General features: G+C 38.8%; 1 protein-coding gene across 4 annotated transcripts; it reads left to right on the forward strand.

Moving 5' to 3' along the window:
• Positions 1-1,424: 1,424 nt before the first annotated feature.
• Positions 1,425-13,461, forward strand: ING4 (inhibitor of growth family member 4). 4 transcript variants are annotated; one of them, XR_004255055.1, is made up of 9 exons: positions 1,515-1,693; positions 2,687-2,758; positions 2,914-3,080; positions 3,255-3,369; positions 5,979-6,087; positions 6,524-6,671; positions 11,861-11,922; positions 12,773-12,901; positions 13,134-13,461. XR_004255055.1 is itself a non-coding variant. In XM_032214466.1 (8 exons), exons 1-8 carry the CDS (start codon positions 1,472-1,474, stop codon positions 12,810-12,812), a joined length of 750 nt encoding a protein of 249 aa, XP_032070357.1. In that variant the 5' UTR covers positions 1,425-1,471; the 3' UTR covers positions 12,813-13,461. The 4 variants fall into 4 exon arrangements, 3 of the variants coding, with proteins under 3 accessions (XP_032070357.1, XP_032070355.1, XP_032070356.1); XM_032214466.1 differs by lacking the exon at positions 1,515-1,693 and adding an exon at positions 1,425-1,508 and having other exon boundaries at positions 12,773-13,461; XM_032214464.1 differs by having other exon boundaries at positions 12,773-13,461.

Consider the following 13,461-nt stretch of genomic DNA (forward strand, 5'->3'; position numbering starts at 1 on the left):
TGCTTTTGTGCATTTGCTTCTTTGCATGTGATTTTTTTTAAAAAAAACAATTTCACTAAAATTCCCAAAATTCTGTGAGTAAACAGGTAGTAACTGGATGAAGGCACAACTCAGTCTAGAATGATACTATAGAGACATTATTCACTGTCGCCGTTCCCCTTCCATGCATAATGAAATTGGTTGTGAAATTCCCAAATTCTCCTTCATTTTGAAAAATGGAGAAACTTCAAAGTGAGTACCTCTGAGCTTCTGTGAAATATGTCTTCTTTCTAAAAAGAATCAAGGGTAAGAAAAGAGCACTTTGGATGACAGAATAGAAAGGAAACTCATCAAATTTTCAAACACTAAACTGGCAGAAATAGCCAACACTCCAGATGGATCTCAACAGATTTGAATACCAAACAACCAATTTCTTTAACAAAAAGAAATTCAGTGTAGAGAAAAGTAAGGTTTTACACTTAGGTAAGAAAAAACAAATGTACAGGTGCAGATTAAGTGAAACCTGACTTAATAGCAGTAACTGCAAGAGGGATCTTGGAGTCCTAGTGTATAATCACTATGAGCCAACATTGCAGCGGCAGCCAAAAAAGCCAATGCAATGCAATCCTAAATTAACATTAACATAGAATCAAGATTACATGACATATTAGTACCACTTTATAAAGCCTTAGTAAGACCACACCTGAAAATCCAGTTTTGTTCACCATATTATAAAAAAAGATGTTGAGACTTTGGAAAGAGTGCTGTGAAGAGCAACAAAGATTATTAGGGAGCTGGAGGCTAACACCTATGAAAAACAGTCACAGGAATTGGGTATATCTAGTGAGGAGGACTAGAGATAACATGATAGTAGTATTCCAATATCTAAGGGGTTGCCATAAAGAAAAGCTCAACCTATTCTCCAAAGCATCTGAAAGCAGGCCAAGAAGCAATGTATGGAAACTAATCAAGGAGAGAAGCAACCTAAAAATAACAACAATCTGAACAGAACAATCAACCAGTGGAACAGCTTGTCTTCAGAACTCATGGGCACTCCATCATTGGAGGCCTTTAAGAGACTGGCAGCCATTCCTCTGGAGTGGTATGGGATCTCCAGCTTGAGCAGGGGGTTGGACTAGATGATCTCCAAGGTCCCTTCCAACTCTGTTATTCAGAGCGTCCCGTCTGAAAATGTACTTGTTTTAGTTTAAAAAATATGCTCGTTTAAGGTTAAAAAAAGGTACATGTGTTTGCTGTAGGTTTAAAAAAGGGTGGGAAGAAAGATGGCCAGGACTATCTCTTCCCCTTTGTGCCATCGCTAAAACTGACAGGGCAACCGCCTCTACAAGCAGGATTAAAAAGCAGCAACCACCGGGCACGCAGGCGGAAGCGAGTCTGCCGCAGAACGGAAGTCGCTTTCAGTCAGGGCGGAAATAATGCCGGGATTGGGCGGGGCCAAGAGAAGCGCCTGGGCGGTTGGCTGGAACCCAAAATGGCGGCTGGGATGTACCTGGAGCACTACCTTGATAGTAAGACCGGGCGTGGGATTCGGCCGGGAGGGAGCCCGCGAAATGCCGGCAGACGCCTCGGTTTCGTGTCGCTGGGTGGGCGCATGACGTCAAGGGGACGCTTCTTTGCATGTTCGGGCGATTCATAGGTTCAGCAGCGGAGAGAACCTGTTCAGGAGGGCGCTTCGGCTCATCGTGGTTGCCCGGTGGGTGAAGCATGATCTGGAAACCCCTGATGAGTGTCTTCCCGCCTCCCGTGGTTACCCGCGGCTCTAAGGGGAAAGGCGGTGTCGCGCTCTTTTAGTCGGGGGCGTTATTCCTGGGAAAGGTGGGGTGAGGGAAGAGGGTAGTCGGGACACACTTGAGATTGTCTCTGATCCAGCTTAGATGCTGAACTGGAGCTTTCCAAGAGCAGCCGAAAGATTTGCAGGCAGTTATTCAATCGCTTTGTTCAGTTTGGCTCAACTTTTATGATATATTGTAATGCAATCCGGTTTTAAGGGATGGAATTGCATGCCTCCTTCATTTTAAAAGCAACATTCAGTCTATATGGGTGCACCTGTGCAGAGTAGATCTATAATTCGTTTATTTGACTTTATTAGCTGCCCAACTCCAGTGGACTCCAAGCAGTGATAGTTGTTGTACCTTAAATAAATGTACTTTGAAGGAATTAAAAAGAAAGAAAGAAACCTTTAAGGAATGAAGTACCTAAAGGATAAGTCAGAAGAAAGCACATTTTAAGAGATGCAGACAGTTTGGGGAGTAAAACAGATATTCCTGCATCAGTGAATCAAATGTAGCCTAAAAGACACTTTGCTGTAAACATTTTTATTTTTGCAACCCCCTGTGATGAATAGCAGAAAACCTAATTGAGCCAGTATTAGTATACATATAAGCAAATACATAATATTCACAGCTAGGATTGGCCGCAATATGTTTAGTGAGTATGTTTAGTATTTGTGCAGTATGTTTAGTGAGAAATTTGGGTCTCATGTCATTTAAGATGCAGATAATCATTCCTGTGTTTTTTCATGCTGATATTTGAATATAAAATTAAATATCTGACAATTCATATTCTGTTAACATATGAACACCCATTAGTATGGGTGCTCATATGTTAATGTGTTAAAGAAAATAGCACAATGTTATTGTTCCCCTTCGCTGATCATTTTTCCTGTTTTTGGGTTCCTCCTTTTTAGGCATTGAGAATTTGCCTTTTGAATTGCAGAGAAACTTTCAGCTTATGCGAGATCTGGACCAACGAACAGAAGGTGAATAAGAGATAGAATGAGTGAAGACAGCAATTAATTTGGAGTAATTGTGTGTCACACTTTTTTTTTAAAAAAAGTTAATTTTAATGTCCATTTCTGTTACAGTGGAATTTATGTAAAATAGTCTTCATCAGACTACTTTCTGCTTCTTCTAGATCTTAAATCAGAGATTGATAAATTGGCTACAGAATATATCAGCAATGCACGGACTCTGTCTTCAGAAGAGAAAGTGGGTCTTCTCAAACAAATCCAGGAGGCCTATGGGAAGTGCAAGGAGTTTGGTGATGACAAAGTACAATTGGCTATGCAGACATATGAAATGGTATGAGATACAGCAAGAAGACAATGTTATAAAGTTTCATTCATTCATTGGATTTCATTCATTCATTCATTCATTTTCAGTTATTAGTGTAGCCAGCTTCTTTGAATCTCTGTCATGCTGACTCAAATTATTATTGACTCAAATAATATTCTTGCACTCCTATTATGTTTACAGGTAGATAAGCACATCCGAAGGTTGGATACAGATCTTGCCCGGTTTGAAGCTGACCTAAAAGAGAAACAGATTGAATCAAGTGATTATGACAGCTCATCTAGCAAAGGCAAAAAGAGTGAGTTCGCAGAGATTTGGGGGGGTGGGGGAGAATAAGGAGAATTATGAGAAATCAAGTACCTATCACAATTGGATTTGAATGTTTATGGGGGAAATACTGTAAAAGATGAATGAGGAGAATATTAGAAATTTAACCTGACCCCACCTGATAAAATAAGCTGCAGCTCACAAAGGCTTGCTTCTGTTAATAAAATTTGTTGCTCAGAAAAGATGCTGCCAAATTCCTCTCTTTGGTACAAGAGGGAGGAAGGGAAAACATTATAGGTTTTCAAGATTCTATTCCTATAGTCTTTGCAGTGCAGTTCCAATTAGATTTCAAACTATGTCTTGCCTGGACCAGTCTCTGGGCTAACGTTTAGTGAGCTTCTGTGGCTGAGAATGGACTTGAACATGAGTCTCCCTGGTGCCAGTCTTGATATTTGATAGCTATATCCTTAAGCAATATTGTTGGTTTAAATATGAACTAATTTTGAGAAAATATTTAGAGATCACTATGAAAATAAGATTGAAATAGGGTAACAGCCTTGACCTTGGAATATAAGTAATTCCTACTGGAATGATAGCTGAAAGCTATGGTCAGGAGACCCTTCTTCCAGCTTTGGCAGATATACTAGTGGCCCTCTTTCCTGGATCAGGAGATGCAGAAGATAGCAATTCATCTCTCAGTCAGACTACAGCAATTCGCTTTATAGGGACTATCCTAGATGACTCTGAAGCCTTAGCTCATAAATAATGTGGTCGCCCGCTTGCCCATTAGTGTTAGTTGGTTCAACAGAATAAACCACATGTTGTAGGAATTGCGTTGGTTGCATTTTGGCCTCTGGGCCAATTTAAGATGTTGGTGATTACCTATAAAACCCTATATGGCTTGGCCTCATTACTGTTGGGACTGTCTTTTCCAGGTAGAATCTGTCCACTCTACGCAGTCTAGCAGGGAGAGAATGCTTCAGGTGCCCACCCCGAATGAGATCAGGGACTCAGAGAAGCACATTCTCAGGAGCAGCCCCTCCCTCTGGAACAGCATGCCCCTGGAGGTCAGATGTGCCCCTCCCCTTATGGCTTTTAGCAAAGTGGTTAAGATAGTTCTCTTTAAGTCTTGAAAATCTTCTTAAGGTAGCGGTAGCTCTTACGAACAATACCTTATTGTTTTATTTACTAGTTGCTTTTTATTTAGTTTTTATACATGCTGTAATTTTGTATATTGTAAGCTACAAGTTACAAGGATAGGCAGTACAAAATGTGGCTCAATAAATAGGCAGGGTTGGACCTAATTACTATTTTGATGTGGAACCACTTAAAGTTCTAGGAATGTTGCTTAGACTGGATTGTTGGAAAACGTCCTAGGGAGAAGGCAGTTACAAGGAGTTAACCTTGATTTATAAGAGTTGTTAGCTTGTTACAGAAATCAGACAATGGGAATAAATTTGACTTTGAAAGCCACTTGAAATTAATACGCATAACCATAAGAGAAAAATTAATTGAAATTTATTTATAGTTATTTGGTTTCTTAAATACTAAGTTACATCTTTTTCTTACTTCTTTGTATTAGAAAAAGTGTTAGGTTGGATACACATTATTTTGGAATATTTGGGGATTATCCAGTAATGAATTAATTTTGGAATGCAGTTTTAGAGACAAGATTAGCATAATAAACAAGCCTTTTTCTGTTTATTATATACCAAAAAATTATATTTGTGTATAATTGTAATGTAGTTGAAAGCCATAAAATAATTTCTTAGTTCTTAGTGGAAATATGCAGGCAAAGAAAATGGACAATAGTCCATTTTCATATCCATGGAGAATATGAATTGCTCATTCCAAAGCTATACTGTTTAGATTAATTGCATAAGTTTTGTACTACAGTTTCTATTTTTTTCCTAATGCCTCCATCCTGCAAGTGTACCTTAACTGAGAAAGATGCTGCATTAGAAGTACATGCCTTATGTTTATTTTTGAAGATCTTGGGCAGCAGCTGGGCATATGTAGTTAATAACAATAAACCAGGACTAGTTTACAAATTAAAATTGCAGCATCTTGATCGAATATACATATTAAAATATTTTTAACATAAACGCGGTGGCTAGGATGCTGAGATTGTCAATAAGAAAAGGTCGGCAGTTCAAATCCCTAGCACTGCATAATGGAGTGAGCTCCCGTTACTTGTCCTAGCTTCTGCCAACCTAGCAGTTTGAAAGCACATGCAAGTGGAAAAAATAGGAACCACTTTGGTGGGAAAGTAACAGCATTCCGTGTGCCTTCGGCGTTTAGTCATGCTGCCCATATGACCATGGAGACGTCTTCGGACAGCGCTGGCTCTTCAGCTTTGAAACGGAGATGAGCACCACCCCCTAGTGCTGGGAACCACTAGCACATATAAACATATATAGTAATTGATATTATGATTTTTTAATTATTATTTACTTATTTTTACATAATTATTGTCCAAATTCTTGAATGAACTTAATCAACATGGAACTGGATCAGAGGTAGAACATAAGAAAAGATGGAATACCGGAAGTTGTGTAATTAATTGGCTGATTAGCTGAAACATTTCAGTCTATACAGAGATATTTTACTTGAATTTTTCTTTTTATGTTATCTGTACAGAAGGTCGTGCCCAAAAGGAAAAGAAAGCTGCTCGTGCTCGTTCCAAGGGGAAAAACTCTGATGAAGAAGCACCAAAAACAGCCCAGAAGAAGCTGAAATTAGTGCGCACGTGAGTGGGTGGGAAGAAGCAGCAGACTTAGGTCACTAGTTTGTGTACTAGAAGGTGCTGCTTGATCTTCCCTAGATCAGTGTACTCCATTTCCAGCCCAATTGTTCTGCTCATGCTTTCTCTAAATTTGAGAAGATAACGTTCCTACGAGGCAAGTTGTAAAAGGTGTCCCAAAGGTGCTTTTTCCAAAAGGCCATTGGACTTTCTTGGTTTTTTGTTTGAAAACATTTCCCTTCTCATTTACGAAACCTCTTCAGTTCTGACTGGTGGGGAATAGAAGGATTTATATTCTTTGCAGTCATCTGTTATTAGCACTCAGGTGCTAACCCTGAAACCAATCATTTATAATAATAAGTAGTTTAGGTGATATAGATTGGAGGGGATTCTCCTAGGGACATTGAAAAACTCTCGCTAACTCAACTTTTTCCATTTAAAGCAGCACAGAATATGGGATGCCGTCAGTGACTTTTGGAAATGTCCACCCTTCTGATGTGTTGGATATGCCTGTGGATCCCAATGAGCCCACGTACTGCCTCTGCCACCAGGTCTCCTATGGCGAGATGATTGGTTGTGATAATCCTGACGTAAGAGAGAATCTTGCTAATAGAGGGTGGAAAATGAGGGGAGCTAAGCAAATAAGACATAATGAAGAACATAAATGGCCTTAATACTTTTTTAGAGACATCAACATAGAACTTTTTGTTAGGATCTTAACAAATTGGCAGGGTGACATATTTGCATATATGATCTTCTTAAATTGCTAATTAGTCTTGCACTTGTTTTCCAGATGTATTCATTTTAAAAAGTTAACCCCTAGGGAAAACCGATTATTATTATGTGGTTAATCTTTGGTGAGATTCACAGCCTTTGGGGCCGGTTGGTAGCTCAACAGCTCGAGTCCTAACCAAGGACCTAGAAACTGTTAATGTAACGTTGAATGATATAAGCTGTTCCAAGTAGGGTGGTTCCAAGTAGGGTAGATCAGAATGTTCAAGTCTGATAAATTTAGAATTTCCAAATAGCGAGGTAGCCCTTTAGGTATTGCTCCAAGGGCTCCAATTACAATCGGGACAACACACAATTTCTTCTTCCATAGTCGCTCAACTCCAATTTGCAAGTCCCGGTACTTTGTGTTTTTTTCTTGCTGTTTATCTTTAATTCATGCATCTCCAGATATTGCAATGTCAATGAACCATACTTTTTTATTTTCAACTATTGTTATGTCAGGTGTGTTGTGGGCCAAGTGCCTGTCAGTCTGGATTCTGAAGTCCCACAAGATCTTGACTTTCTCATTCTCTAAAACCTTCTGAACCTGATGTTCCCAGTGGTTTTTGTTGTACTCAAATCCAAACTTTTGGCACAATTTCCAGTGAATGATCTTAGCAATACGGTCATGGCGTTGTAGGTAGTCAGTTTGTGAAATTTTGCTGCACCCACTGATCAAGTGGTCTACTGTCTCGTCTTTCTCATTACAGAGGCAACATTTAGTGTTGGTGGTAACATGTTGAATTTTTGCCTTCATGCAGTTTGTGGCTAAGGCTTGTTCTTGAGCTGCCAAAATAAAGCCTTCTGTTTCTTTTTTCAGTGCTCCTGATCTTAACCAGTTCCAAGTTAGCTTTTGGTCAGCTTTGCCTTCAATACTTTTCAAGTATTAGCTACGCATAGCTTTGTTTTTCCAATTTTCAGCTCGCTTCTCAATTACTTCTTTCTTATATTCAGCTTTTGACTTAGTTGTCTTTAAAAGGCATCCTTTATTTACTTCCTTAATCATTGGTTCTTCACTTTTCTGGATGTAATCATTTAAGCTGTGTTTTTCTTCCACATTCTGTTTTACTTGTAGGAGTGCTCGACCATCCTCTGCTCTTGGTAGATATAATCGGTCAACATCACTTTTAGGGTGCAAAGCATGATTCATTGTCATAAGCTTCCTTGTTTTTCTCTCCAAATTGTCCAACTCCATCTGGGTCCAGTCAATTATTCCTGCAGAGTATCGAATCACAGGTATAGCCCAGGTATTTATGGCTTTTATGATATTTCCTCCACTCAATTTGGACTTTAATATCTTGCGAATTCGTTGAATGTACTTGGCTGAAGTTAATTCCTTGACTTTATTATGCATTAAGTCAGAGGCCTCTAAAATCCCCAAGTACTTGTAGCCTTCTTCTGGTTTTACTGCCTTTATCATTTCTTCATTCTCAAGTTCTATTCCATCATCTTCTATGACCTTGCCTGCTTTGGTTGCCATTGTTGCACATTTGTCAATTCCAAACTGCATACCAATGTCTTGGCTAAATTCTTTTGTGCTTTCAATTAATAAATTCAGTTCACCTTTTGTTTTACCAAACAGCTTCAAATCATCCATGTACACCAAGTGCGAAATTTTCAGTCCTTCCTTTGCAAGTTCGTATCCATAGTTCATTTTCTTCAAAATGTTTGTCAGTGGTAGCATTGAGAGTATAAAAAGTAGGGGTGAAAGGGAATCGCCCTAGAAAATGCCTCGTTTAATTTCAACTTCACCCAATACTTCTTCATTAGCTATAAACTTCATTTTCCAGAGGTTCATTGAAGTTCCCATGAATTTTTGTATGTTGCTGCTGAGGCCAAAGATTTTCAGGCATTTCTTGATCCAGCTATAGGGAACTGAATCAAATGCTTTCTTATAGTCTATCCAAGCCATGAACAGGTTGGTTCGTCTTTTCTTTCAATTCTTTAGGATTAGTTTGTCAATCAGCAGTTGGTCCTTTGTTCCTCTTGAATTTTTGCAGCATCCTTTCTGTTCTACAGGAAGCAAGTTATTTCTTTCCAAATATCCATAAATTTGGTTTGCAATGATACCAGTAAGGAGCTTGTATGTTGTTGGCAAACAGGTGATTGGCCTATAGTTTCCAGGATCCTTTCCTTTTTCTTTTTGGATCAAAAATGTCCTTCCAGTTGTCATCCATTCATCATTTTCAGATGTTTTTAAGATCTGGTTCATTTGGGCTGCCAATCTTTTGTGCACACTTGTAAGTGCCTTTAACCAGAAGCCATGTAACTCATCTGGTCCAGGTGCACTCCAGTTCTCCATTTTTCTTGACTGTCTTTGCACCATTTCTTTTGTTATTTTCACATCTTCCATTTTATGCACTTTAATAGAATCCTCAATCTGTTTTGCATTTCTGTTGTGCTTCTTGTTGTTTTCCCACAAATTCTTCCAGAATTTCAGAGCTTTCTCTTTATCAGGCTTTTCAGTCGTTGTTACTCCATCTCCACTTTCTAAGCTCTTATAAAACTGGTGCTGATTTGCTCTGAACTGTGAGTTTCCTTGAATTGAGTTACTCGGTGTTCATATCTTTTAATCTTTTCAGCAACGGCAACATCCCTCTGCTTCAGCTCTTCAATTACTATCGCAATCTGTTTATTCTCCAAATCGTATCTTGCTTCCAGGGTTCTTTTGACCTGCTTGTTCTTTAGCTGATCTTGCCTTAGGTTCTTCAAGTTGCTCAAGTCTCCATGAAATTTTTTGATCTTCAATTCCAACCGAATTTTCCATTTAGGCTTCCTCTTCTTGCCTCTTTGGTTCTTTTGTATTTTCAAACCCAATTCTTTGGTGGTTATGAAGGCTGCTGCATACATCAGCTGGTTGGTTTCAGCTAATATAGTGGTTTGAATGGTTTGCACAGCCTCATGACCTTTTTTAGTACCTTTCTCAATTCTTTCCAGTTCACTTGGTTCAGGTTTGGCAAATGTGTTCTTTCAGCATCTTCCATTTGATGCTTTATTTTCTCAGCTAATTGAGCAATATCTGTTGGTGTTTGTTCTTCAGTGCTTCCTTGTTCTTTATCTTCATCCATTTCAGCATCCTCTTCCTCCCTTTCTTCCTCACTTTGCTTTTCAGTCTGCAAATCATTCTTGATGTTACTCTTCTTTGTTGGTATACTCAGACCATTAGTTGCTTTCTCTTCGATTCCTATTAATTCTGCTGTAGTGAAAAATTTGTGGCTTAGAATTACACGTCGCTGGTCCATTAGCCTTTTTTCACTGATATCACAGTCCGTGTGGTTCACCTTCCAAATCTGATACATTCGTTTTTGAAATCCACGTTTTGCTGGCTCAGACTGATAGTAAGCTTTGATAATAGAGATGTTTTCTTCCCTAGTCCAGATTTTTCGCTTTTTCACTTTTTCTTCCAGTAGCTTGTCAGCTCCATGACCTGGTTGCCGAGCAGAGGGAGCTGAGCCCTGTAGCTCATTTTGCGCAGAATGCCCAGGAGCCATAGCATCCAACGGAACCCTTGTTAATCCGGGCGACAGTTCAGCCGGCATAAATTTCATTTTTTTCATATTCACCATATTTGTATGGGTTGTGGAGCAAATTTTGTCTGGCCCTTCACCTAAGACTTGTCTGATATGGTTGTACTTGTTCAGCATATCCCTTAGGATCATTAGAGTGCGTAAGCCCCTCCACCATGACAAGGTAAAGCTCCTCGGAGGGGGATTATGATTATTATCATTATCATCATCATCATCATCATTGTTTAGATGCTTTGTTTAGAAAGAGAGTCCTTTGCTTTCAGTCTATTTCCTTGCCAAGCCTGAGCCTTTTGCACCTCCAAAATGTTACTTTTCTTTTCTGCTGTTCTGTATTGGGCAAATGCACTATTTTAAGAAATACTTCCACTTGAATTCATTCTATCTGAAGCCATTAAAAGTATCCCTGGAATGTATTTCACTACATCCAAATATCTGTATATATTTCAAAAGCCCTTAAATCAATATTTCACCTCCTCACCCCTCTCATAAAAGAAGTTATAGATGGAGGTGGTGCTTAGTGAAACAGTTATGCACATGTGTGCCCACAGTATATAAACCTTTCCTTTAGAATGCTGGGCCTGCTTTTGAAGGTTGAGGGAGAGACCTATTGCATGGGCAATATTGGAAAGGAGGCAGGATTGTATCACAAATGCAGTGGATAGGATACTGTTTTCTCTTTCGGATTATTTTATGGGTTATGGAAGATACTCCTTGAGTGTTTTTAATTGTACTGGTCTTTGATTGTAATAAACTTTTGACTTACTGATTGATTGACCAGATTGCAGAACACAATCAGTTTTTAGAAAAGTATTAAGCTGCTTCTGGCAAAGAGTCTAAATTTATATTTGTGCAATCTAAACTGCAGAAACCATACTGTCAGTTTTTAGCACTTATGGTCGGTGGGCATTCAGGAAAGTGCTTCAAGGACCAGATGCTATCCTGGGCACTTAGTCAATCATCTGTGCCCTACATTTTTCTACCAAAGTGCAGCATTTGGTAGAAAAGCAAATGCATTTTGCTTTTATGCTGAAGCATTTATTCAGTCTGCCCCATGCCCTCACACTCGTTCTAGTAGTTAAGGACCAGCCTACAAAGTGGGAGATCGTGAGTTCAGTTCTGGCCATACCCATGAAAGTCAAATGGATGACTTTGGGCCAGTCACTCTCAGCCCAATTCACCTCACTTGGTGATTGTTGTGGGGAAAATAAGAGTAAGAAAATGAATTGGATATGTCCACTGCACTGTGTTATCTGTAAAAATAATAAAGGCAGGATAAAATAAATAACTTTTTACCATTGTCTAAATAGCTGCAGGTCACTTGGTTCCATCCTCTTATAATAATGTATCAAAACTGTACATAAGTGGTCAGGAAAGAGGTTTTGCATTAGAGCCATGTTCTGATTCCATTGGAAATAGAGTTAAATCATGACCAGTTGCCAGAAGAATACTGATTCATCTCTGTGATTTGTATCCTTTACTAGTGCTCCATTGAATGGTTCCATTTTGCTTGTGTCGGCTTGACAACAAAGCCAAGAGGGAAATGGTAAGTAACTGTACTCTCTAATCCTTGGTTTTCTTCGTAGGACTTCTGAAATGTTGGGATATAAAATTTTGGTTCCTGATTGAGGAGGCTCAACAATAGGGAGAATTACCCCTATTCATACATATGTTTATTCCTATATCAAAGTCTGTTAGCTATTTATAGGAGCTTAATATATTGTGGCAATTAATAAAATCTCAACTTAGTAAGTTTTATGTATTCCATTCCCATGCACATGGAAATAAACCAGGAAGCCAGAAGTAATATTGCATTAAAAACTACTGGATTTCAAACTTAATTAAAATGTTAATTATGATCTCCCCATTTGGCCATGCAATATGATTGTCAGGGCTTTAGAATACACAGTTCATCTCCAGATTTCTCCTACTAGTCCCATTAGTGATTTCTCAGACTCCTATATCTTGCCCTATAAAAGAAGAAAAAATTGTTTTGGCACCTTCCACCAAGTGACAAAGATCTCTTGGAAAAGTTAAAATCATTGAAGATATTCAATTTGCTGTATCAAGGCCACAATTTCAGCCTCCAATTTATTTGTAAATGAAATGAATCTTCTCCATTGAGCATTTGGAACGCAACTCCTGCACGAACACATGTTGAAAAAACTTCCAACTGTATTATTCAGAATTTGAATTCTATATGGTTAGTGGTATGACTATACATACACTGGTTACAAAATATTTGAGAGTGGTAGTGTAAAAATAATACTTCATAATATTAGATTTTCTTTTTTTGCTTGCAGAATTGTCAGCTCCTTAAATCAATTCTGTGTTTCTTTTTTTCTTGGATAGTGTTGCTCCCCCAATTATTGCTTTACCTTTTCTCCTTGATACAGGTTCTGTCCTCGCTGCTCCCAGGAAAGGAAGAAAAAATAAATTTTATCATCTTCCAAGGTCCAGATACTGTTTCCGAGCTCTGCAGTTGGGGTTCAGCACTCTTCTCCCAGTTCCTGGGGCTTCGTTAGGTAGGGGTCCCCAATCTGAGTGAGCAGAGCTACTTGTGAATGGCTTGTATCCATTTGATGGTTCCTGTGTGTACTGAAACACTCACTGCTTGTCCTTGAGAGGAAGATGAAGTCAGTCGTTGTCCTACAGCCCTTTTCCCTACATAGGTTTTAAAACCTGCATCAGTTTAAAGGAACAAAGGTTTCTTGGTGGAGGAATATCTGATTGAAGAAACTGCAATTTTCTTTCCAGACTTCCTAATTGGTGTTCCAGAGGAGGGGCCCTCAGGTCAACCCTTCATGCAGTATGTAATTTAAGAAGACAGCCTTCTTATTCTCCCTTCCTTCACTACTACAACATTCCATTTTTATAAAGGGAGGGAGCCATACAGAGGCAACTGAAAGTGACCCATTTTTCTTCATGGGAAAAATATTAAAAGTGAGATTTTTTTCCCCCTGTCTGAAATATTTCATGGATTTTGTAATGGAAGCCAATCAGGCTCGTCTTTTCTTGATGGTGCTTGTTTTAGGGGGAAACCCCATATTGTAAAATATGCATTAAATAAAACCAATTCAATACA

This window comes from Thamnophis elegans, chromosome 3, assembly GCF_009769535.1.
Source record: "Thamnophis elegans isolate rThaEle1 chromosome 3, rThaEle1.pri, whole genome shotgun sequence".
NCBI classification, from domain to species: domain Eukaryota; kingdom Metazoa; phylum Chordata; class Lepidosauria; order Squamata; family Colubridae; genus Thamnophis; species Thamnophis elegans.

Bases quoted from the DNA above. Each gene is read 5' to 3' on its own strand.
- ING4 (XM_032214464.1), top strand. From the start codon at position 1,618: ATGTTCGGGCGATTCATAGGTTCAGCAGCGGAGAGAACCTGTTCAGGA. The intron at 3,081-3,254 runs GTATGAGATACA...TTATGTTTACAG, and splicing joins CTATGCAGACATATGAAATG to GTAGATAAGCACATCCGAAG. The intron at 6,672-11,860 runs GTAAGAGAGAAT...ATCCTTTACTAG, and splicing joins TTGGTTGTGATAATCCTGAC to TGCTCCATTGAATGGTTCCA.